Here is a 23,509-nt window from a genome sequence, read left to right as displayed (position 1 = left end):
TACACACACACACAAACAACTCACCCCCCTCCCTCACACACACATATAAACACACACATCAACACAAAGTGTGGCTATATGCACAAGCACTCACACACAACCATACAAAGCACAAATTGTGGTTGCTTGCACAATCACGCACACACACGCCGATTGAAAGACGGAGTGCGGTTGCTTTCACAAAACTCATACACACACACACACACACACACACGCAAACGCACCCCCCCCCCCACACACACTCACGCACCCACACACACACACACACGCACACACACACACACTCACACACACACCCACGAAACCACACACACACACAAACACACACACACACACACACACACACACATACACACGAACACATACACACTAACACACACACACACACACACACACAAACACACACAGACGCACGCACGCACGCACGCATGCAAGCACGCACGCACGTACACACTAAAACACAGAGTGTGGTTGCTTGCCCAGACTCTCATACACCCAGAGCATAGTTGATTGCACAAACACGCACAAACCCAGCCATAAACACAGGGTGTGGTTGCTTGCACGTACTCACACACACACACACAGACACAGACGTACACACACACACACACACACACACACACCAGTCCTGTCCTGTAAAGCCACTACCACTAGGGTCACGTGGGCCCCGGAGGGGCAGCAGAGAGAGAGAGAAAGAGCACGCCACCCGATGGCGCTCGAGGTGCGAGACTAGTCGGAACCGGCGAGAGAAGATACACATATGCCGGAACTTGTCCCGTTCTCTGGCCGTTGGTCACACACACACACACACACACACACACACACACACACACACACACACACACACACACACACACACACACACACCCCACAGGCACACAATGTCCACGGGCAATAAAAACCACACGAAGAAAGTGTAGGCGATTGACCACCCACACACACACACACACACACATGCTAACAAGGTGTTGGCGCAAACGTGCCCTTAAATACACACAAGCGCAAACACAATCGCACACGCAGACGCACACATGATCGCACACATGCACAAGCACAGGCGCACACACGCGCAAGCACAAAAAATGAAGGCGCTGGTGCACGTACACACACATATGCAGACACGCACACCTGGTCCTGGTCCTAGGCTGGTAAGCACTGCTATTACGGTCACGTGTCCCCTTGCGGGGCCGACAATATGGAAGCGACGAGTGACGGCAGAAAGTCGCCAGTCTGCCGAGAGGTCAGGGACCATGTTCAACTGGCACCACGAGAGAACCATCTCTGGCAGCTATGGATTTGGAAGCCAGGAGTAGAGCGGCAGCACCGACCACATGCCCCACAGTGGGCCTTGCAACACGCGCACACACATACGCACACACACAAACACACATAACCATCATAGCAACCTGTTTTAAATCCAATTCTCCATGATTACACAAACTATGACAAAAAATAAACAAAATTACATATAGAACATTGTAACCACACATAGAAATTACTATCAGTTCATAAATCAATGATGAAAAAACAACATAGCATAGCAGTAGCAGCAGATATGATTATAGGCATGAAAACATCAGAAATCTATTCACAACAGTCCTCAACATTAGAGTAGTAAGCAGGCAAGCAGCAAGCGAAAACATAATATCTACAAGAAGAAAAGCAGGCAAAAAAACATATCCATGGTCAGGGTTTAGGGGTAGGGGGTATACAGGGGAACAAAGCCATACATAACTTTACATTGTCTCAAGAATTTACAACAAATTTACTGAGTTTACATGACTGTGTGATCAAATTACAACACAACATACATTGTCACAATCACATTACACTCACACAACCAGTCTACATACTCACACACCATGAAAGTCATCCCGACACCCCCTCTCTGTGAATACCTTGACTAGTTGAGAACAAACATTCTCACTCAAGCCACATTCGAGCACCGACAGTATACGTAACTGTGTACACACCTTCACTGCTTCAATGAACCTCAATTCATCATCCGCACTGCCCACAAACACATTCCCATCCACCCACAACAGTACCAGCTGTGTACATTGCTCCAACATATCACAGAGTACAGACAACGGTGCAGCAACATCACTATACATGTGGTCGACCATGACTTTGTGTACATTCTTACACTGACTAAGTGCACGGCACACCCACACAAAACCACTCACACCAACACGGTTACCACTGACATCCACAACCACAAGACTAGCAGACATGGCTGAAGTCACGGAGGACAATGCCTGACCATCATGAATACCATTCCACCATAGATGTAGTAAACGTACATGGCTACACCTCTGTAAGCCTGCTGATAAGCTGTGAAATGACTCATCACCAATACTACAATCACCGAGGTGGACTTCCTCCAAATCACTACATGTATAGCCACACAGTAAAGAACTGAGAGCAACACATTCATGAGAAGAAAGAGAAACGCCATTGAGATTGAGCTTTGATGCAAGCATAGCACGAAAGAAAGGGTGTGTCCAGTTGTAGGACCCGCCGTGATGCTCTGCATGCTCATGATTTGCCACCACAAGATGAACAAACAACCTACGTACAGGAGAAGATTCAGCAGCAGCAACAGCAGAATCATCTAGACTTACAATGCCAGAAGGAGCAGCTTGCAGGGATTCACGACTCAGCAGCATAGCAGCGGGATGAAGGAGACTCTCGCACGGCCGTGCCAGCTCTGCATCCACCTGGGATAGCGCTTCCAGCAGCACAGTGCCATTTGCAACACTGCCGTTCTCCATCCACACCGTCAGGAGAGTCTTTAGGAATAGCGCGTCTGTTGGCTCTCGGCTGATGGGCATGGAACGGCGCACACGTTGCCCACCATGGCCCTTGCCACGGTCATGCCGAGGAATGAGGAGAATGTCGGCGAGGACTGTCATGTCCTCAGCCTTCAGTACCTGGCAAAGACGGTCGTGGACCTTTGCCATCTCCATCTCACCGGTCAGGACACTTGAGTCGTTGCGCATGTCCTCGGCTAGCTTAGCCGCGGTGGCAGCACGTTTAGTGGCAGTAGCAGCATGTTTGGTAGCCTCCGTAGTCGCGTCGGAAGCCCTCTCCTCTCGCCCGTCGCTGGCCCATCTGTTAGCCTCTTTGGTGGATTCGTCAACGGAACTGCTAGGATCCAGCGGTATGGGATCCGCACACTGCACACGCCATAGCTCCTCCATGATGGTCAGCGACACATCTTCCGGGCATAGAGCAATGAGAAACTTCCAGAACATTGCCATATGGCCATCGTACGCGCCCAGTCGCCGTGCCAGTGCAATGGCGTGATGTCTGTCTTGCACCACGCATTCGGCCTGAAACCATGCCGCCAGGAACTCCTGCAGTGACAGATGGCAGAAGCGGTATTGCCGAGGGTCCGTAGACATTGTGCCCTGGCATGTTTGCAGAAGACCCAAGCTCATTGCATCCTTGCTCAAGTGGGAGTTGAGGATGTCGGACGTTTTGAACACCATCCTTTTCACCAGCAGCATGCGAAACGCAAACCGCCCCAGTTCCTGTAGTGACTGGACCACTTTGCTGGGTGCCAGTGAAATCGACTCGCAAACCGCACCACCAGCACGCTCTACGACTCGACGCAGTAATGATTCGTACAGGGATGCACTGCACTTCCCCACGGCATTGCTGCTCTTGAAAAGCTCACATGTTAGGGCTGCAAACATGGGAGTTGCCATAAGACAAGACACATCCGGCTTGCTATGCAGCTCTGCCAGCAGAATTTCAGCGCGCTGTCCACCGAGAACCTTCTCTGCATACTCCCTCACGTTCTCCGGTGAGAAACCCAGTACTTGGATCTTCTGCTGATATTTGCCACACTGCGATAGTTGATATGCATCCTGGCATGGACGGCTTGTGACGATCACGTGTGTCTTCACCATGCCCTCACGTTTCAGCAAGTCACTCATGAACAAACTGCAGCTGGCGAAATCACATTCATCCAAGCCGTCCATGATGACACATAGACGGCTTGGAGAATCCTCGAAGTAGTTTGCTAGCTCCAATATCTCAGTCTGCGACAGACCCTGGCTCGCCAGTTTCACAGTCAACAGCTCAGCAAGACTAGTGGCAGCTCTCACCTCTTTTTTACGAAGCTCCAGTCCTACGACAAGATCGAATTCCTCCTGCCATAGTTCGCCTCTGCTCCACAGGTATAGAACCATGAGCAGAAACACTGTGGTCTTGCCACTACCAGCAGATCCGTACACCAGTACATTCCGTAACACCTGGCCACAGAGTTTCGGTCGCTCGGTTGTTGTAGCTGCTGGTGCAGATTTTCCTTTTGAATGGGAAACGTCATCAACACTGGAACCTGCGGCACGAAACAGGTTCTTCAATTCAATTCGATCGGCTTTGCTAAATTGCACTGCGTGTTCACGTCTCTCAGCATACGTCGAGAACGCTTCATCAAAGTCTCTTTTCAATTCCTTTTCAGACACAAACGCCAAATTCACGAATATTTGTTCGAGAGGAATGTGATCATCGGAAGCCAGGCCGCCGCTCAGCTGAACTCCCGACTCTTCAGCCTGTTCCAACAACTTCTTCTTAGCTTTCACCAACGAAGGCAGCAGGGCCTTACGCTTCGCGGCGAGCTGCTGAGCCGTCGCATCCATTGCTTTCAAAACACAACAACAGGTCACTGCTGGGTCAGCAGGCGCGTGCACCGTATGAGTTTTTTGGTGTCTGGAAACCACCTTTTTTCCGGCAATCTTGCCAAAGGAAAAGCGTGCCTACGCTAGTACTGGATTGGTTATCCTGCATACACGTCGATCGACGGGTAGTTTACAGTACAGTGACTATGTCCTTATTTCGAAGTGAGAGAGAATTGCTTTGCATGCAGTTCAAAATACATTATTCCCTCTTTCTTCAGTGGAGAGTAGCCACAGAGGGATCGATCTCTAGCTCTGGTTCGCTCCTGGATTGGCGATGACGTTCAAGAAATCCATTTTGTCTCGAAATTTGAGTCAAGCACGAGCGATGCAAGTCAGTTTAAGGATATGATTGACGATATCTCCGTCCAAACCGTTGACTCAAATCAAGATCTCCACAGCCTTTCGTTCTCGCTCATGCGCGCAGCAGAGATGTTCGTCAAAAACGTTGTCAACTGGAAGACGTAAAAATGTGCGTCCATGATCCACTTGCGCTGCTCCGGCCGCGACTCAAGGACGCGGGGCTTCACTTTTCTTCCGCGAGCTTCCATTGAAGCAAGGTCCATAACTCTCTATTGAAATCATGTGGAACATTGCCAATACATGCTGAAAACTTCGTCATAAGAACAGAAAGAAAGATACGTCAAATGTAAGCATTGTTTTGATGAAACAAACATGCCTGCATGGAGTGGACTAGTGAAGTAGCACACCGTATTATCTCTAATATAAGACAACTACACCATAGCTCAGTGGTTGGGGCATCGCTGGCTACAGGCGAGGGTCCCTGGTTCGAGTCCTGGTGGTGACGGTCAATTTTTTCTTCAGACTTTTCCCGTTTGTCTCTTTCCCTCAAACCAGTTGATATTTTATGACTTGGGGCTCCCCGCGTGCTAGTTTGTACGTGAAGTGTGTGGGTTACAGTGAGGGCTGCGGCCCACCCGCCTGTGTGGATTCACAGGAAGTGTGAGTTACGAAGTCTGAAGAAAATGTTGAACGGCCTCTGCTGGGATGACAACTACACCATAGCTCAGTGGTTGGGGCATCGCTGGCTACAGGCGAGGGTCCCTGGTTCGAGTCCTGGTGGTGACGGTCAATTTTTTCTTCAGACTTTTCCCGTTTGTCTCTTTCCCTCAAACCAGTTGATAAGCACGGTCCTTTATTTTTTCAATTAACTCCGCCCCGTGCTATTAATGGAGACGTTCCTTTATTGGAGACTGTTCCATTAATATTTCAACCTCATTTCAGAGGCATGTCGCCATGCCAAATTTATATGTCAGACACACACATTTCAGGGTTTTTTCGCCGGTACAGATAATGAATTTACAGTGTGCTGATAATGGAGAATGAGCACTTCGTTTTTTGAATGCCACCCCAACGTGTTCTATTATTGGAGACGTGCTATTATTGGAGACTGTGCTTATATTAGAGATAATATGGTAGGCATAGTCTAAGCATAGATATAGTGTAATACTTATACGTATAATTATAATATTACCTGAAGCCGAGTGAATATGGGCGAATATTCACTAGTATACAAACCGAGGCGAAGCGGAGGTTTGTATAACTGTGAATATTCGCCCATATTCACGAGGCTGAAGGTAATATTAGACTTATACCTCTCCATATTCACCCTCTCGTCCCTAAAACCCAACAAACGAGTCCTGTTGGTCATACATGTACATGTACGCAGAACTAACGTAAGTCGTTGTTGCTTCACTGAGCCTTCAGCCCGACTGGCGTGTTCCTGCCTGAATCGGAGGGCGGCGTGTTCAGAATCTTGTTCAATCGATCGTGTACACATGGTACACGTACTGGTGCATGTGGCATGGGAGGTGGCGACCTTGGAGAACACGATCGTGCCAATCACCATGGAGAACACGCTCGTGCAGCTTTGTGGCGGGAGCCAATCATTAGAGAGGTTTCGTTTCACGCGAAGATTTGACCAATCAGAGAGAGGTTTTGTTTCACGCGAAGATTTGACCAATCAGAGAGAGGTTTCGTTTCACGCGAAGATTTGACCAATCAGAGAGAGTTTTCGTTTCACGCGAAGATTTGACCAATCCGCGATCATCGCGCCAATTCAGGAGTCGGTTTATAACAGCGAGCCAAGCAGTTCTACCCTCACTTCTTTTCTTTTTAGGCAGCGCTTCGGACCTCTTGTGTGCCCTAGGTAAATTCTACGCTAACGTCCTTGAACAAGGCTGTTCTGAGTACAAACGAAATTCCTGGCTTGCCGCTTGATCCGCAATCATGGGGCCATTGACATGTTGAGCGTCCAAAACCTTGTTTGCTCGCTGGAACGCTCCATCTGTGGAGATGCTCACTGTCAGCACCTGGTCGCATGCGGATCCAGCGGCAATGGCAAGCAAGGAATTTCGTTTGTACTCAGAAAGGTCCTGTCTACGGAAGTTATCGTAGACATTTTCTAGGGCACTCGACAGCTCTGGTGCGCTGACTGAAGAGGAATCAAGCGCAGCACCGAGTACTGCTCTCTTTACAGTACAATGTAAGTATGGAAAAGTGGTGAATATAAGTGGTGAATATAAGTGGTGAATATGAGTGGTGAATATAAGTGGTGAATATAAGTGGTGAATATAAGTGGTGAATATAAGTGGTGAATATAAGTGGTGAATATAAGTGGTGAATATATGTGGTGAATATAAGTGGTGAATATGAGGTTAGTGGTGAATATAAGTGGTGAATATTAGGTAAGTTGTGAATATAAGCGGTAAATATTCAGCAATATTCACCACTTATGTAGATGGACAATTGTATGTGGGTGTATATGGAGTGAGGTATAATAATTATACTTATAGACTGTAGTGTACTGTGTAGTCTGGAAGGCTAGGCCTATCAAACTTTTACGTGTTCAATATGACAAACATGTATATGAGTACATTGACTTTTGCACCCCCTTTGCAAGTACTTTTTGAAGTGCTGGTATGTAAAACGTAACCCGTTTTATCCTGCTACCGGTTATACATGAACCAACATTTCTATGTAACATTGTCCCCTCCCTCCATTCCTCATCACTCTTATTTCTGTCCTTTCTACCCCTGTACCTGGTTCCCTCTCAGACGTATTTGTGCCGGCATGATCTGATGATAGCAGTCGGACGAGCCCCGCATCTCATCAGCACCAGTGTGCATTCGTGCCCTGCGCTGCACCCATGATCTTGAGTCCCCCCCCCCTCCCTAGTAGCCATCGCCGTTATCTCTGACGGGATGATCGGGGGATGCGCATGTGCACAAATACATAATTATACAGTGGGTCTCCAGAAAAATTACCAAATCTAGAAACCCCCTTTCAAGACTCGGTGCACGCCACTGCCGGTACACAGGTCGGAGCAATACTCCGCCCAGCAACCGGCTAATTTCTTGCTTTCCGTAAGTAGCTCTCCATCCTTGTTGTCAACGACATTCGACTTAACAGTGCGCTTCGTTGTCAGCTTCCTTATGGTTTCGTTGGCTTTCTTTGTGTTGTTAAATTTAAGGTTGCACTCTATGTCCTTGCAGGCTCCTTCAATCCACCCTGCTTTGGCTTTCCGGGTCGCTAGCTTCACTGCACGGCATGCCTGGCGATATTCTGCCATGAAGGCATCACTTTCGTGTATCATACAATCTATCATAATAATGGAGTATGTATGACACATCTCTGGATGAACACGTGACCAATTACATGAGCACACACACACACACACATACACACACACAAACACACAGCTGAAAGAGAATGAATGAAGAAGACTTTCTTATGACTACAATTTCACGCTCGTCGGTGATACCATGGAGGTAAAACTATCTATCAACCTTGTCACTACAACCTCTTTCTATCTTGTGTTTACTTTAGTATTTGTATGAGATTTCTACGTGTGTATTGTGTTCCATGATGAATCTACTTGTATTTAATACAGTGTGATATGCTGGAGTATTGAAAACAAGTTTTTTGAATCTCAGGGGGTGGTTGACGTTTTTGGTGCTCCTCGGAACAGCTTTCCGGGAGCCCCCTGCAGCAGTTTTACCCTTCTACCTTTGCCCTTGCTGAAACTAAGTATGTCCCTGGACCAGAACCTTGATCTTGCCCTGATCGGGTACCAGGAACTAATCGCCATCGCTGAACGCAAGTCCCTGGACTCCCCTTCGAGCCTCGCCCGGCCAGAGCTGGTGCAGGCACTGCGGAAGCACGGCGTTGGAGGGAAGCCCGTCACTGACACCGGTACGTCGTGGATTAATGACTCTAAGCTAGATAGCCTTGCTAACACTATCCAGGCCTTGGCGGGGGAGATTGCCTCCATGAGGGAGGACAGGGATAGCATAATTTTGTCCTTGAAGCTGGAAATTTCGGAGCTGAAGGGGGAAGTGCAACAGCTTCACCAGCAGCAGTACAATGGTTCATCCAAGCCCGTACACTGCGACACTCCAGACATGCAATCCCGTTGTACTCGTACAGTGAGTACGAATAGCACACAGCCAGAAGAGGATGCACGCACTCTACACAGCAGGTCAACTAGCACTAGCAGGGCCACCGTACCTAACACCAACCACATGGAACGCAGGAACATACCCGTACACACTGGTAGAAATGCAACAACTGGGGGCGCACTTACAACAGCAGGCGCCGGTGGTGCACCAGTACAGCCCACATGTACTCAGGGTGCTGCTGGGAGCACAGAAGGCGATCCCCATCAGAACAACTGGCAAGAACAGCGGCGAAGGAGCAATAAATCAGCGGCCCACAGCGATCCCATTGCCCGGGCAACAAAATCCAAAGTTGTGTCTGTCTACAGAAAAATGGCCACAGAAAACCCCAACCCCAACACACTCACTGGCACACATCTTCCCAAGCGATGTGCCTTCTTTGTCGGGAATGTTAGCCCTGGAAGTAAGGCACAGTCCATTGTCACCTGGTGCGCTGATAGGGGCGTTGATGTATACGCATGCACAATTGCCGAAACCCAATACTTTGGTACCTGCTATGCACGCGTTTCTGTCGCGGAAGAGTTTGAGCAAACGCTGCTTGACAAGGAATTCTGGCCCGACACCATTGCGCACACCGTCCGCAAATGGCGCTATGCCGACTCCGCTAGCAAGTGATGGGTCCTCCGTCACCTAGCCAACAGCTAAATCCTCTTGCCCAACCCTTTGTGCCCCACGCAAGTTCATCACACCCTTCCCCTCATTGCGTTACATATTCTTCTATATCTAGTGGTCATATTCCACTTGCACCACCATTCCTTCCTGATTCTGGACGACAAACTACTAAAACTCCTAATCAACAGCAGCTCCACGACGCCCCCTACCACAAACTAACGTCGGGCTTCACCCCGTTGAGCGCTCATGCTTTCCCGTTTTTCCCGGACCACGCACATTCCATTAACATTGTAACTATCAACTGTCGCTCTGTAACAAACAAACTTCCGGAATTTTACGCAATATGTCATGCCAACAAGCCCACCATAATATGTTTAACAGAAACCTGGCTAAGCCCGTCACTTTTATTCAGTGTTCCAGGCTACACATGCTTCCGTAAAGACAGATCTACACATAAGAACCTGAGATCAAACCTACGTGGCTATGGTGGCGTGGCCATTCTCATACGTGATGGGACATTTCCACATTGCACCCGTCGCCATGACCTTGATTCTCCCCAAAGCGAGGCCTTATGGCTTGAGCTTGGTGCACCGGCAGGTCTCCGGGCCAATCCGCTACTCATTTGCTGTCATTACCGCCCCCCTTCACAATCCCTTCTTGATATCATCTCCTTTTGCGACATACTTACCGACACGCTGTGTTCCTTGGACCTCTCTTTGTTTGATGTTTTTCTTACCGGTGACTACAATGCCCACAATTCTGACTGGTGGAGTGGTGACACCACATCGCGTGCTGGTACGGAGCTATCACACGTGTTCTCTAGCTTTGGCCTCCAGCAGCTTGTCAATTTCCCCACCTGTGTCGCTCCGAATGGAAGACTGTCCTGTCTGGACTTGCTTGCTACGAACCGCCCCCTCTCTGTACGCTCTGTTGACGATGCTGCCCCGCTTGCTGCATCGGATCATTTGCAAGTCATTACAACGCTAGCCTACAACATTGCCACTGCTAACACCTCTTACAACTGCTCTCAGACTCCTACCCCTCCGCGACATGCCTTCCGCAAGGTTACACCCTCCACTTGGTCAATCATCAACTCTGCACTTTTTGCCTGTGACTGGCATCTTTTATTCACCTCCACTACTGTTGATGAAGCTGTGGAGAAGTTCACCACAGTTCTTGATGACGTGCTCTCCTTCTATGTGCCACAATACGGAGCAAGACCCGCTACACCCAAACATGGCAGCCACCACCCTCGTCAGTCCAGCCGTAACCCCAAGATCCCTTGGCTCGACAAAGATCTCCAAGGTGCAATTAAACTCAAATACGACTACTATAGCTTAAGTAAGAAGTACTCCACCTATGCTAATATTTCTTTATACAAAAAACAGCGCAATCTGGTGAAGTCATTGTCACGTTCTAAGTATCGAGCATATTTACGTTCGCTCACTACCACCCTATCTCACCCCTCTTCCAGGCCTAACCTGTATACCTTTGTTCGCACTCAAAGGACAACTAGTACACGTCAAGACATACCACCGTTATTAGCTTCCAATGGTTCGATGGTGACTGACCCCAAGTCTATAGCTAATACTCTCAATACGCAATTCACATCAGCTGGTATTCCAGACGACCATTCCTCTCCAATACCACCTCTGCAGCGTTCTGCGACTGTGTCTTCTGATCTGCGCTCTATACATACCACCACATCATCTGTTCGCAGCCACCTAAAAAGACTAAAAAGCAACAAAAGCCCTGGTCCTGATGCCCTACCAAATGAAGTTCTCAAAGTTCTGGCTCCATCTCTGGCGTACCCACTGTGCCTTATATTCAACCTTTCCTACTCCTCCGGCGTATTTCCTGATCGTTGGAAGATCGCTAAGGTCACGCCCATCTACAAGTGTAAAGGCTCCCGATCACAAGCCTCAAACTATCGTCCAATATCTCTTCTCTGCTCCCTTTCAAAAGTATGTGAAAAGGTATTTTACGACCAGTTGTATTGCCACATTTCACCATGCCTTAGCCCTTCCCAATCTGGCTTTCGGCGCAACGACTCAACCTCTGACCAACTAGCTCGTCTAGTACAAGACATTGCCACCCTTCGTGATGCTCGACACCATATTGCTCTCTGTTTCTTTGACTTGGCAAAGGCCTTTGATACTGTCTGGCATCGTGGCCTCCTTGCCAAGCTACATATTGTCTTTGGTGTGTCTGGCCCTGCTCTGTCCTGGCTGGAGTCCTATCTGAGTAGCCGATCACAGTTTGTTTCTGCCCTCTCCATCAACTCTGATCCTCTACCAGTGTCTTCTGGAGTTCCCCAAGGCTCCATACTTGGACCTCTTTTGTTCGTAGCATACGTAAATGATTTACCCTCTATAGACCCAGGTGTCTCGTTATTTGCTGATGATACAACCCTACTGTCAGCATCCTCGTCCCCAGCGGCTCTTGTACCTCGAGTGTCGGCTCAGATATGCAGTGTCCTACGCTGGATGCAAACATGGCGACTTAGACCCAACCTGACTAAAACCGAAATAATGTTCCTTCCCCCAATCTCATCCATGTCACTTTTACACCATCCTGATTTCCCAGAACCCATAAAGGTTGTTTCCAACCATAAACACCTGGAAATAATGCTTGATGATCGTCTCTCTTGGTCTTTCCATATTGATGCTCTTTGCAGCCGTTCAAGCTCTGCCCTAGGTGTTATACGTCCCCATTGTTTCCATCTTCCTTTCAAATGTAAAATTTTGTTTTACAAACTGTACATCCTGCCTCTTTTCATGTACGCTGCTGTTAGCTGGTGTGGCTTGTCCTCGGTTCTCGCTGACCATCTCGAAATCCACCATAGAAAACTTCTTCGTATCCTGTTTAGTCTACCCCCTCTCTACTCTTCTGCTTCCCTGTATGTCCTTGCAAATGCTTGCCCACTGTCGACCCACCGTCAAAAATTAATTTGCACTTTTGCTCACAAATTTAAACTAGCTCTACATCCTCCTCATCTTAACGTGTATAACTGGTTCCGAATCACAGATGGCTCCCAGACAAGATGCTCTGTTGCCCTCCCCTTGGCTAAAACGTCCTCCCTTGTACGCTCTCCACTCTTTGTTGCTTACTCTGCTTGGCTTGCGCTGCCCGCTACTATGCGCAATGCCAGTACCCTGGACGCATTTAAATCTGCTCACTAGATTCACCATCACCTGTCCCTCCCATGCTTCTCCGTCTTGACCATTACTTTTCTTCTTTTATTCACCATGGTTGGTTAACACCCAGATCTCAGGTACTGGCTGATTTTCTTCTCATGCCATGAGGTGTTGTCTATAATAATAATAATAATAAGGAGATAATATATGTATAGTGTTTATGATGATTGAGACCTGGACATACTTGTCATGTCCATGTCAATCTATCCACTTCTCCCTGGCTTAGCTTGTCTGACCCTCTGTCCGTTAGGTTTGGAGCCTCACAATGTTCAATACTTGCTGACCTACATTTCTCACTACCTACATAGTAAAACCTGGTTTAAGCGACAACAACACGGACCGTGTAAACAAAAGCGGTCGTTAAAGCCAGGTGGTCTGTAGAAGCAGGTCGCATACATTCGTGACATGTCGGATTGTACACATACCGGTACTTGTGCATGTTGGTACTTCCATGTACTCATATTGACAGGTGCAGAGCATAGAATACTTTCATGCAGGCAAAGCACACCTCGCTGGATCGCATGCAGCGCATCCTGACCTGTCACCTTGGTCACTTGTCACTTCTGTTGACTGCACGCATTTGCTTCCGAGCGCACTTCAACCCTGCCAGCCAATATGGCACGTTTGGTTACTTCTGGTAGCTGTATGCAGGTCCAAATTAGCACTTGGTACACTAAAAGTTGGTCGCTGATCACGCAAGGCAGGTGCATGGTGGTCTCTGTATCCAGTGAAGATTCTGTGTAGAACTCTCCATGCATAGAAAAACGGCCGGTCAATGTAAGTGGTCGCTAACACCAGAGATCGCTTGCACCAGGTTTTATTTTATCTGTTATACACATGACGTAATAATTATGATATGAATGAACTACTAGTACAACCCATCTTCTCCTGTTGGTTGACATCATGTAAGAAGGCGGAGACCACCGTGTTGGGAAACAGTGACCTTACTACAACCATCCACGGTTGGTGCAACCCTTGTCTTTACGACCATCTGCACCGTATGAGTGTTAGACTCGGGTCTGACACTGCTTGTTCTAAGGGTGGTCTTAGTTTTCTTGTTGTTGTACCGTCAGTCGTGTATTCGTTGTTCGCTCCTGGATGTCTTATTGATACCCAGTCCTCATACAATTTGTAGCTTCTGATCTGAATTGTTCTTCTTACTTCTCTTTTTGTACTCATTTTCCAACTCCTGGCCCCATGACGTCACTCTCTCAGCTCATCATCAGACAACAGTTACTGTCACCACCATGTCACTGTCGTTTGCACGTGACACTGCTGCTCTGACAATCTCTGACAGCTCGCTGGATCAGCTTGTTACAAACTAAGAAAGTGTTGCAGGCTGGCATCAGCACCAGCGTCTTAGGTGTACTGGCGTACAAGCCACATGAAAGCAACATTCCATTCATTCATCTCGAGAACGCTAGGGTCTACTGCAGGCCCATACGACATCTAGACAACGACACGAAATTAATAAAGATTGCAACCACGACCAAACAAACATCTACCCTGGATGAATAATAGAAGGGAGGAGATTGACGAGAAACATCAAGAGACTATCCGATGGAGATTTAGGGAGAGAGAGAGAGGGAGAGAGAGAGAGAGAGAGAGAGAGAGAGACTACCTTGACTTGTCCACTCTCTGTGGTGAATGGTGTTGTCCAGTGGACACACGTTGAACACTTATCCCAGTGAACGCTTTATTTGACATTTTTACTTCGTGTTACTTCGCAAATTCCAAACGCGAATTTCTTCCCAAAAATAAGGTAGGGTAAAAATTTCACTGGTCGCGTCAGACTCGGCTAGAGGCCGAGTTTTCCCCATCCGTATTAACGCCACCACCCTTCAAGGATCAAGGCGCAGATGTAGCTCCTAAAGCGGTGGGAGGTGAGTAGGTCCGCAAGGTAGCGAAGAGGGAAGGAAAAAAGAGAGGGCAAAAAGTGTGTATGCACTGAAAATGATAGTTAGCAAGAGATCAATTGCACGGATCCATTGTCAAACATGGCATTGGCTATTGTTGCGGAACTTGGTAAGGGAAACAACAGTCACGGTCAATGACCAATTGCGTAAGGTACTGTTGCTGCTTTGAACGTAGGTCTTCAGCGTTAACCTGGAGCGGACGTCTCCAGGTAATCTGTTCCATTTAGCAGATAGCAGCGTGATTCAGTGTCGCTCATGGAGGTGCAGAAGAAAGAGATGAGGGCCGTTGGTTATTTACAACGTTTTTGCCTCCAAACCATCAAACTCGCAAGCCTGCGCTGGGGACAACAATGTGGAGAAGAGGTTGGTGGGACTTCGGCGATACTTGGGGATACTTGGGGAATTGTGTGTTGCTCCCTACATGGGAGCTCGCCCTGTTGTCGCGCTGTAAATGGAGCGACTCTGTAAGTTTGTATCCATGGTGATGTTTGTGCCTGGAGAGCACTATATAAGTGGTGCTCTTCAGGCACAATCTACCTCAGCCTACTCAAGCTCAACTGATGAGGGCTGAATTCCCCGAAACACTGTGTATTGAGCAGGGAGTGGTGCTTTCTTGCAGGTTTGCCGAGTGGACGGGTCGATGTACTTCTCGTGTGCTCTGGATGGTAGTCGTGAGTCAGTCAAGTGAGAATTAAAGTCGTCAGGAAAAGCGCGAGCTCCCATGTAGGGAGAAATACACAATTCCCCAAGTACCGCGGAAGTCGCAACCTTTGTCGCATCTTCTTCCCTGTTGTTGAATGAGAAGAATTATATCGCTGCCTTCAGTGCTATTGTGCCGCTGAAGGGCTCGATTTCAGGTTTAATGTCGTGTTCCTTTTCAACGGATTTTGTTTTCTGATTTAGCTTTCTTGCTATTTCTGTACCTGCTTGTGTTATGTTTCTATCTACTTCAAAAGAAGCAGACTAGTTGTATAATAGATTGTACATGCATCATTGTGGATTTGCTGTTCACAGTTTTTCTCTCTTTTTCTTTCTTTTTTTCTCAGTCTCCCTCACTATATTTTCTTCACATACAACAGCAGTACTCCCCTTGGTCTGAAGTGACCCGGGATGCTGCTTAATCCAGACACAAAACCAATAAAGCCACCCCATAATAATAATAATAGTAATAATCAAATCCGGCACCACGTGTACACGGTATGGCGTGAACAATGGAGCCTCATCGGCACATTGCCTGTGCAGTTAGAACGGCTGTGCATTGGCGACTGGAACTTAGCGGTGTGTGTGTGTGTCGCCAGGACACGCTCCGAAGACAGGGGTAACGTTTCTACACGTGGACGGAACGCTGGTCTTGCACACCTAACAGTACCACACTGCACAGTACTGTCAGTGGGCATGGGTGTATGACACTCAGTGTTACTGCTGGATGACACTTAACCACCCATGTACCATCATGTACCATCATGCCGTATGCCATGGAACACACTGGAGTAAGTTTTGAGTCATGTTACCTAAACCTTCCCAGCCACTCAGTCATGCACCCCGTGCACACCGTCACACAAACGATCACAGACTTTTCAGATAAGGAACAAATTATGCATGGTTGAAAGGAGAGAGAAAATGAGAGAGAAGCGAGAGAGAACTGGCTGCGCCAAGAAGAGCGAATGCAAAACCGCTGTCCCTGGCAAAACGTGCGCGTACAAGTACAGCACAAACGAGACCAGCGTACTACACGCAACAAATTAGGGTAGCGGGACGCAACCTAAAACGATACCAGTCTCCCCAGAAAGGTGCGCTGCTGCGCACAGCCCGCGTCACAAAAAATGCAGAAGCAAAATAAATAAATAAATCAGAAATTAGAACGACAAACAGTAGTGAGCAGGACGAAGACAGAAAGATCAAAGATGAGGAAATAAAAGTGTTTGATCTGTCAGTGGGTGCTTGCACCCGATACGGGGTGACAGTAAACCCTGTCAGATAGTGACACATCGTAGAGGTATTCTGCAGAGGGACTTCACTGAGCAAGAATATAACAAACCACGTAAGTAACTCTAGCAAATCGTGAATAATAATTGTAAATGCATACACAATGTTATCATAAGTATTCGAACACCATAGTTCCCTTTCACCCCTCCACCTGATAACATTGGATGGGGCATACATGTCATGACATACAGCAGGGAAGACAGATGCCTAGCGATAGCGAGCAGGGGGCTGCAGAGAACCACGGGGACGTAATGAATGACCACCAACCAGATGATCAGATGGGGGGAAATGTCCAAGCAAACCCAAACATCATCATCACCATCATCACGAGGACCATCAACGCGAACATCGCCAACATCAGGCAGGGGCACTAGAGGAGCACACGGCACATCAGGCAGGGGCACTAGAGAAGCACACGGCACATCAGGAACAACCAAACCAACATCACGCTTCAAGAGCTCGACGTTGACCACCTTTTCCTGACGACGACCTGACTCAGGATGCACACGGCAAATCACAACACTGGCAGGACCAATAACATGTTTAACTGACCAACCAGAATCGAACGGGGGCTGACGTTTCTGGCGACGATCAGGGTTACGCAATAGAACACGATCACCAACAACATGCGGACAAGAAGGCGACTCAACAACAGGCGCAGGGGCGTGCTCTGCAACAACCGCCGTCAAATAGTCGTGAACCCGAGCAGCCTTATCACACACACCATCAACCCAAAGAGAGGACGAAAGAGTAGATGGTATACCGTCCACAAATAGAGCACGAGGCTCCCAGCCAAACATAGCATGCATGGGAGAAATCTTCAATTCACTATGCGGACGAGTACGGTAGAAGAAGAGGAGAATCTCTAGCTCGGCTAGCCAATCGGCAGCAGTATTCAACAACTTGCGAATAAGAGTGAGAATAGTACGATTGAATCTCTCGGCGCCACCCTGCGACTGAGGGTGACGGACCGCACCAGTACGAACGCAAACACCAAAAACATCCAACAAAGAAGACACAATAGCATTGCGGAACTCATGACCATTGTCGCAACGCACCACACGCGGCGGACCAAACTTCAAACAGAGACGCAGAAATTTCTCAGCAACAGAGCGACCATCATAACGCCGCAAGGGTACCATCTCGACCCAACGGGAAAACCTATCGACAACCACTAACACACAATGGTACTGACCGGTCTGGTTGAGACCAAGCTCCAGTGTATCGATCTGGACAATGTCCTACGGCTTGACAGGAACGTCATTCTGAACAGCAGGAGCACGTGGACCACTGCGGGGATTGGCAGCCTGGCAGGCCTGACAATTACGCACAAAGGCCTGGCATAGCGGAGACATACCTGGAAAGAAACAAGACTGACACAGAGAACGCCACATAGTTTCCCAATTGCCATGACCTGTATTGGCATGAGCAGCAGTAATCAAAGCGGGAACGGTGGATTGCGGAGCAACAGGAACCAGTACCTCACCGTCGACGGGGTCACGCCAAGTGCGACACAATACACCATCAATAACACACAACTGCTTACGAAACTTGCAGAACGACGGATCAGAAACAGAGACGTCACGAGACAAATCGCGAATAACGCTCTGGATAGCATCATCAGTAGCTTGACCAGACTTCAACACGTCAAACTCCAATGGATGTGAAAGTGTAGAAGAGGGGGGCAGAAGCAGCGACATCAGCAGAAGAACACAACTTCTTAGCATGAGCAACCCAAGGCTGCGGAACACGAGACAATACATCAGCATGATTCTCAGCACTTGGCACCCATTCCACTGTGACCGAAATACCGGAATTCCTGTTTCCGGGTCCTGTTGTAGCTAGTTGCCGCACGTCTGGCTGTACTAAATTCAGCATAAGTCTCCTGTGTCTTAGCAGAGAGCCACTTTCGGTGCAACCTATTCCGCTTGTGTAGTAAGTACAACAATTGCCGGTCAATCCACGGCACTGAAGGCTTCTTCGTTCTGTGATTACTTTGAAGTGGGGCATGGACATCCAAAACCTCAATAAACCGGCTAGACCACTCGGTCCACATGGCGCTTGGGTTGCCGGTAATACTACACAAGTTCTTCTGGGTTAAGTCACGCCGGAAGTGATCGTGGTTTATCCGGTGATAGTTGCGGTATAAACGTGTGGTGTCAGATCCACGAGGCACAATGAGGTGAAAGTCACTGGCCACGGCAGCATGGTCACTGAAAGCGACCGGGATGATCTTCGCTGTAGTGGAAGGATCAAAATTGTTCAGTATCAAATCGAGGGTGCTGTCTTGTCCTGTTGAGCTAAATCGCGTAGACTTGTTGACACCGTGATGCAGAGCATAGCTGTTCAGCAAGTCAGATAAGTAGTGATAATGAGGGTCCCTGGCACTTAGGTCAATATTCACATTAAAGTCACCACAAACGATAGCATTTGGCTGTGGCCTTAGAGCAGCGCAAAGATGTTCGTCTAGCTTGTCCCAGTAACCCACAGGTTCAGATGGAGGGCGGTAGATCGTTCCAACAAGACAACTGCGGGGCCTGCAAGCGACTTCACACCAGCAACTTTCCACACCATCAGTTGTTATGTCGTCTCTTGGTTTTACCGGAAGACATGACTTCCAGTATATGCAAACTCCTCCTCCTACTCTACCACTACGGTCTCTGCGTGTTACACTATATCCAGTCAGGGCTATTTCTTGGTCCGAAACAGTGGCGTCGAGCCAGGTTTCGTTGACACAGACTATATCCGGGGCGTTGAGTTGTTGTGTGAGCAGTAGGATGTCATTGAGTTTGTTACGCAGGCTCCTGATGTTGAGAAATAGAACGCGAAGTGCACTTGGGTGGGTAGGAGAAGGTAGTGGAACTGACGGACTAAATGAGTCAGCAAGGGGGTTAAGATTGGGAGTTTTATTAGTTTGTCGTCCCGAATCAGGAAGGAATGGTGGCGCAAGTGGATTGAGCGACGCACTCAGTTCTCTTGAGTGATGCGGTCTGATTTGAAGCGCCATTCACGAACCGAAATGCCACTTGGCCAGAAGTCTAGACTCTGGACCTTCTGCCAATGCTCCTCCGAAATAACAAGGTGGGCATACGCCAGACCAAAATACCGTGCCGCAGATACTGAGCATTTGATGACAGTCACACTGCGGTCCTCGCACCATTTAGCGATTGAACCTGCCGAGCAACCGACATCAACACGGCCAACGTAGACGGCCTTGCACCTTAGCCGACTGGCACCCCTTAACCGGTCGTGCTTGCGTGCAGGGCGCTGATAGCAAGATGTCACCGTTGCCTGAAGTGCGGGCTCCGTTATTGAGCCTGCATTCGTCCTGTCTGGTGCAGCCTGGGCAGCCTTGGCACGAAAGCCATCGGTAGCCGGCGCAGCCGCAGCCCTGGAGTAGGAGTGGGGGTGCATCTGCGCCTGGCACGCACCCACAGCCTGCGCGGGCCGTGGATGCACCCGCGGTGAAGGACTGGTACAGGCTGGTTGGGTGCCGGCCAGGCACTCCTCCAGCTTCCTTACTCGACTGCAAGTTACGTCCATGCTAGCAGCCACACGTCGGATTTCTTCGCCTTGCGACCTGATCGCTTGCTCCAAGGGTCCGGTATCCGTCTTCTCAAGCCTTCTTTCAAGAATATTGAGTCGAGTATCCAAGCCATTGAACGAGTTACTGACGGCTGACACCTCCTCACGGATACGAGCAATGGAATCTAGGACCGTTTCCATGCGCTCTTCTAAAAGATCGCTCATACAGGTGCGGAACTGTTTCATGAGGTGGTCTGCATTTACGATGCCAACAGAGTCCGGTGCGGGGAGCTGTGTCGGCGACTTTCGACCGGTACCAACGCCAACGCTGGAAGCAACACTCTCAGGTGACTCCGACAGCTCTCCCAGCTCAAACACAGGTCGAGGCTGTACATGTGCGCAATCCCTGACAGCACTCGCACGAACATGCCTCCGTTCCAGAGAGGCAGCACTTGCTGGCGTTCCAGCTAGAGCCTCCAAGGCCCGCACCATCCCCTCGAACGACATGATTGCTCTGTAGCTGTGTTGACGTGGTTTCAACAGCGCGCGCCCCTCACGCCTCTCACTACTACACTAGTCCCAGCATCGAACAGAAGTGTGAATGCCAAGCCAGGTGCGCAAACAGCAAACAGCACACTGGGCTTGTCCGTGACAACAACGTAGTCGGTGTGGCAACTAGCGTCTCCAAAGCACACCCGGCCGACGACGAAGGCTACACACAGCTACCCAGCTTCAACAAACGGGAGGGCAGCCTAAAACTACAATGTCAATGGAGAACCGGCAGGACAATTAATCACCTGGGTCTCAAGAATAGCAGAGCAGGCCAAATCACCACCGATAAAACCACTGCAGCCGACTTAAAAAGTCAAATGGAAGGTAATAGGGCAAGCTACGTGCCAGTAGAATGAACCTACACGATGGAAAATTTCAAATCTCAGGAGAGGCAAAAACTGCATCCGCACTAATTTGTTGCTTGTTTGCTGAGAGAGAGAATGCAAAAAAAAAAAAGTTCATAGTTGGATTCCAGTAAACCTTTTCACTTGCTTCTACTCAGACTTCTTATTTAACCTCTTCACATTAATATTTTTTATCTTAATTTTTTCTTCCTTTTAAGAATTGCACCCTATTGTACACGCATTGTACACGTATATTTATTCTCGGAGACCCCCTTGATTTAGGCTTCGGCCTTTGGGGAATCCCTCAAAATAATAATAATAAAACCAAGGTTATGTGAATACAGCATCATACCGTGTCACTGGCAACACTGTCAAGACTTGCATATCGCGGGAATCGGCATTCGTTTGCGTGCAAGTCGACCAGTAGCTTATATCATGAGTTAGGAACACCCTGCCATCCGACGTGCGTGGTTTTACCCAGTACCACCGGTTCAAACAAGCCTGCCTCCCGTTCTGTCTTGCTAGCAGTAGCACCCACTACTGAACACTACAGAAATCTTAGAACGTTTGCGGTGCTCCACAGTACCAGTCATGTGCTGTTTACCGCCTCCCCGTTGTTGTATTCTAACGTTAACGTTATTCATTGACTGACCGTTCTTTGCTTTGTACTACACCCTGCTATCATGTTAGGCTATTTCCTACAATATTTTACTGTTTCCATTCGCTTCCATGTAATTGGGCGACACCGCCCGTTTGGTTCTGCGAATACAAATAAAAATGTACCTACCTACCTACTAACGTTACACCAGTTATCACACAGCAACCCTCTCAGATTTGTTCTACTTTATTTGTACCTGTCCGATCACGATAAGTGAGAAATCTAGAAGGTAACGTATAGATTAGAGAATCACTAAAATAAAACGTGAGAATTCAGCATAGCGCAATTCTGAGATTAAAAAGGAATGTTGTGCGGGTGGAACACCACTTCAATTGTTAGCCCCTCCGGTTTACGTTCCGATCTTAGTATCATCTTACCCAACGCGAAGCAGAATCTATGGAGGTTGAACGACGACGACGACTCGGTACAACGGCAGTTCATCCTTGAACCGTCACGACGAACGTGGCCTTCCCCGTGTTGTCCTCATCATATCTAGTGAACAGCTCACTGAGACAGTCGCAGACCAACGGTCCCTTGCCATTGTCTCTGGACACATACAAAGAGAGACCCGAGGACGTCATTTTGCCACAGCAACTTGGGTTTCCTAATTCAGCAGCAGGACGGCAACGAGGCAGTGCAGCTCCAGCTCGACAGCATTCCGAGTTCGCCAAATACAGCAAAACCGTAATCAAGCTTTGTCAGCTCGACCGTCAGAGAAGAGGATTTCCTCTCGCGCACCCAGACGATTGGGCTTACGGAACTACAGGACGTACAGACAGATCTCGCACTCTCAGACTGCTTGCCCGCAGCGCAGAGATGACTTGTGCAGCACCTGCGCGCGACCGATCTATTCACCGACGAGGATAGGCGCCTCATCGCCATATCCGGCGACATTCTCCACGCAAGTGCGCAAGCTGGTTCCGCTCCCAACAGGAGACAAAAGGCCACTAGCGGTAGGAGTTACAATCGATAACACAGAGGAAGAGGTAGAGACCGCGGTACACAGCGTTACGGGTAGGTATGATCATCGTAGACACAAAGAAAGGCAGGGATTGGTGCTTGGGCAATTATCCTGGACTGGTTGAGCAATGGTTTTCCAATGACATTCAAACAGTCACAGCCAGAGTTCCACGAAGGTAACAGGCCAATGACGAAGGAGAGCAGAGAGTTCATCACAGCTCATATACAAGAATTACTCCTACAGGGAGCTATTGAGAAGACACAAACACCACCATATTGCACCTCTCCAATAGCAACGCTGCCAAAGAATTTTTTATGGAAAACTAAGTATTATTTTGAACCTAAAGCGCCTGAACCGGTGTGTAGTTGCATCACGCTTCAGGTACGAGAAACCTGGACACACTGCAGGAGATCATAACCAGGAGACTGGTGTAGCTAACTGGACCTGCAAAACGGTTTCTTGCGCGTGTCGATGTACCCAGAGTGTCGGCCATACCTTGGGTTCCAGTGGAACAGTAGCTATTACCATTATCGCGTCCTTGCATTCGGACTAACAACCAGACCGTGGGCAGGTCATGAAAACCATGCGGGAAGTA

At 48.6% G+C, this 23,509-nt stretch overlaps 1 protein-coding gene across 1 annotated transcript; it reads right to left on the bottom strand.

The window, feature by feature from the left end:
• Positions 1-14,331: 14,331 nt before the first annotated feature.
• On the bottom strand, positions 14,332-18,016 carry LOC135829878 (uncharacterized). Its single transcript, XM_065342260.1, has 2 exons — positions 17,177-18,016; positions 14,332-14,421 (listed from the first exon to the last, which is right to left on the bottom strand). Exons 1-2 carry the CDS (start codon positions 18,014-18,016, stop codon positions 14,332-14,334), a joined length of 930 nt encoding a protein of 309 aa, XP_065198332.1.
• Between the last annotated feature and the right edge of the window lie 5,493 nt (positions 18,017-23,509).

Source organism: Sycon ciliatum, chromosome 13 (assembly GCF_964019385.1).
Source record: "Sycon ciliatum chromosome 13, ocSycCili1.1, whole genome shotgun sequence".
NCBI classification, from domain to species: Eukaryota; Metazoa; Porifera; class Calcarea; order Leucosolenida; family Sycettidae; genus Sycon; species Sycon ciliatum.
This window is presented reverse-complemented; position numbering and strand designations above follow the sequence as displayed.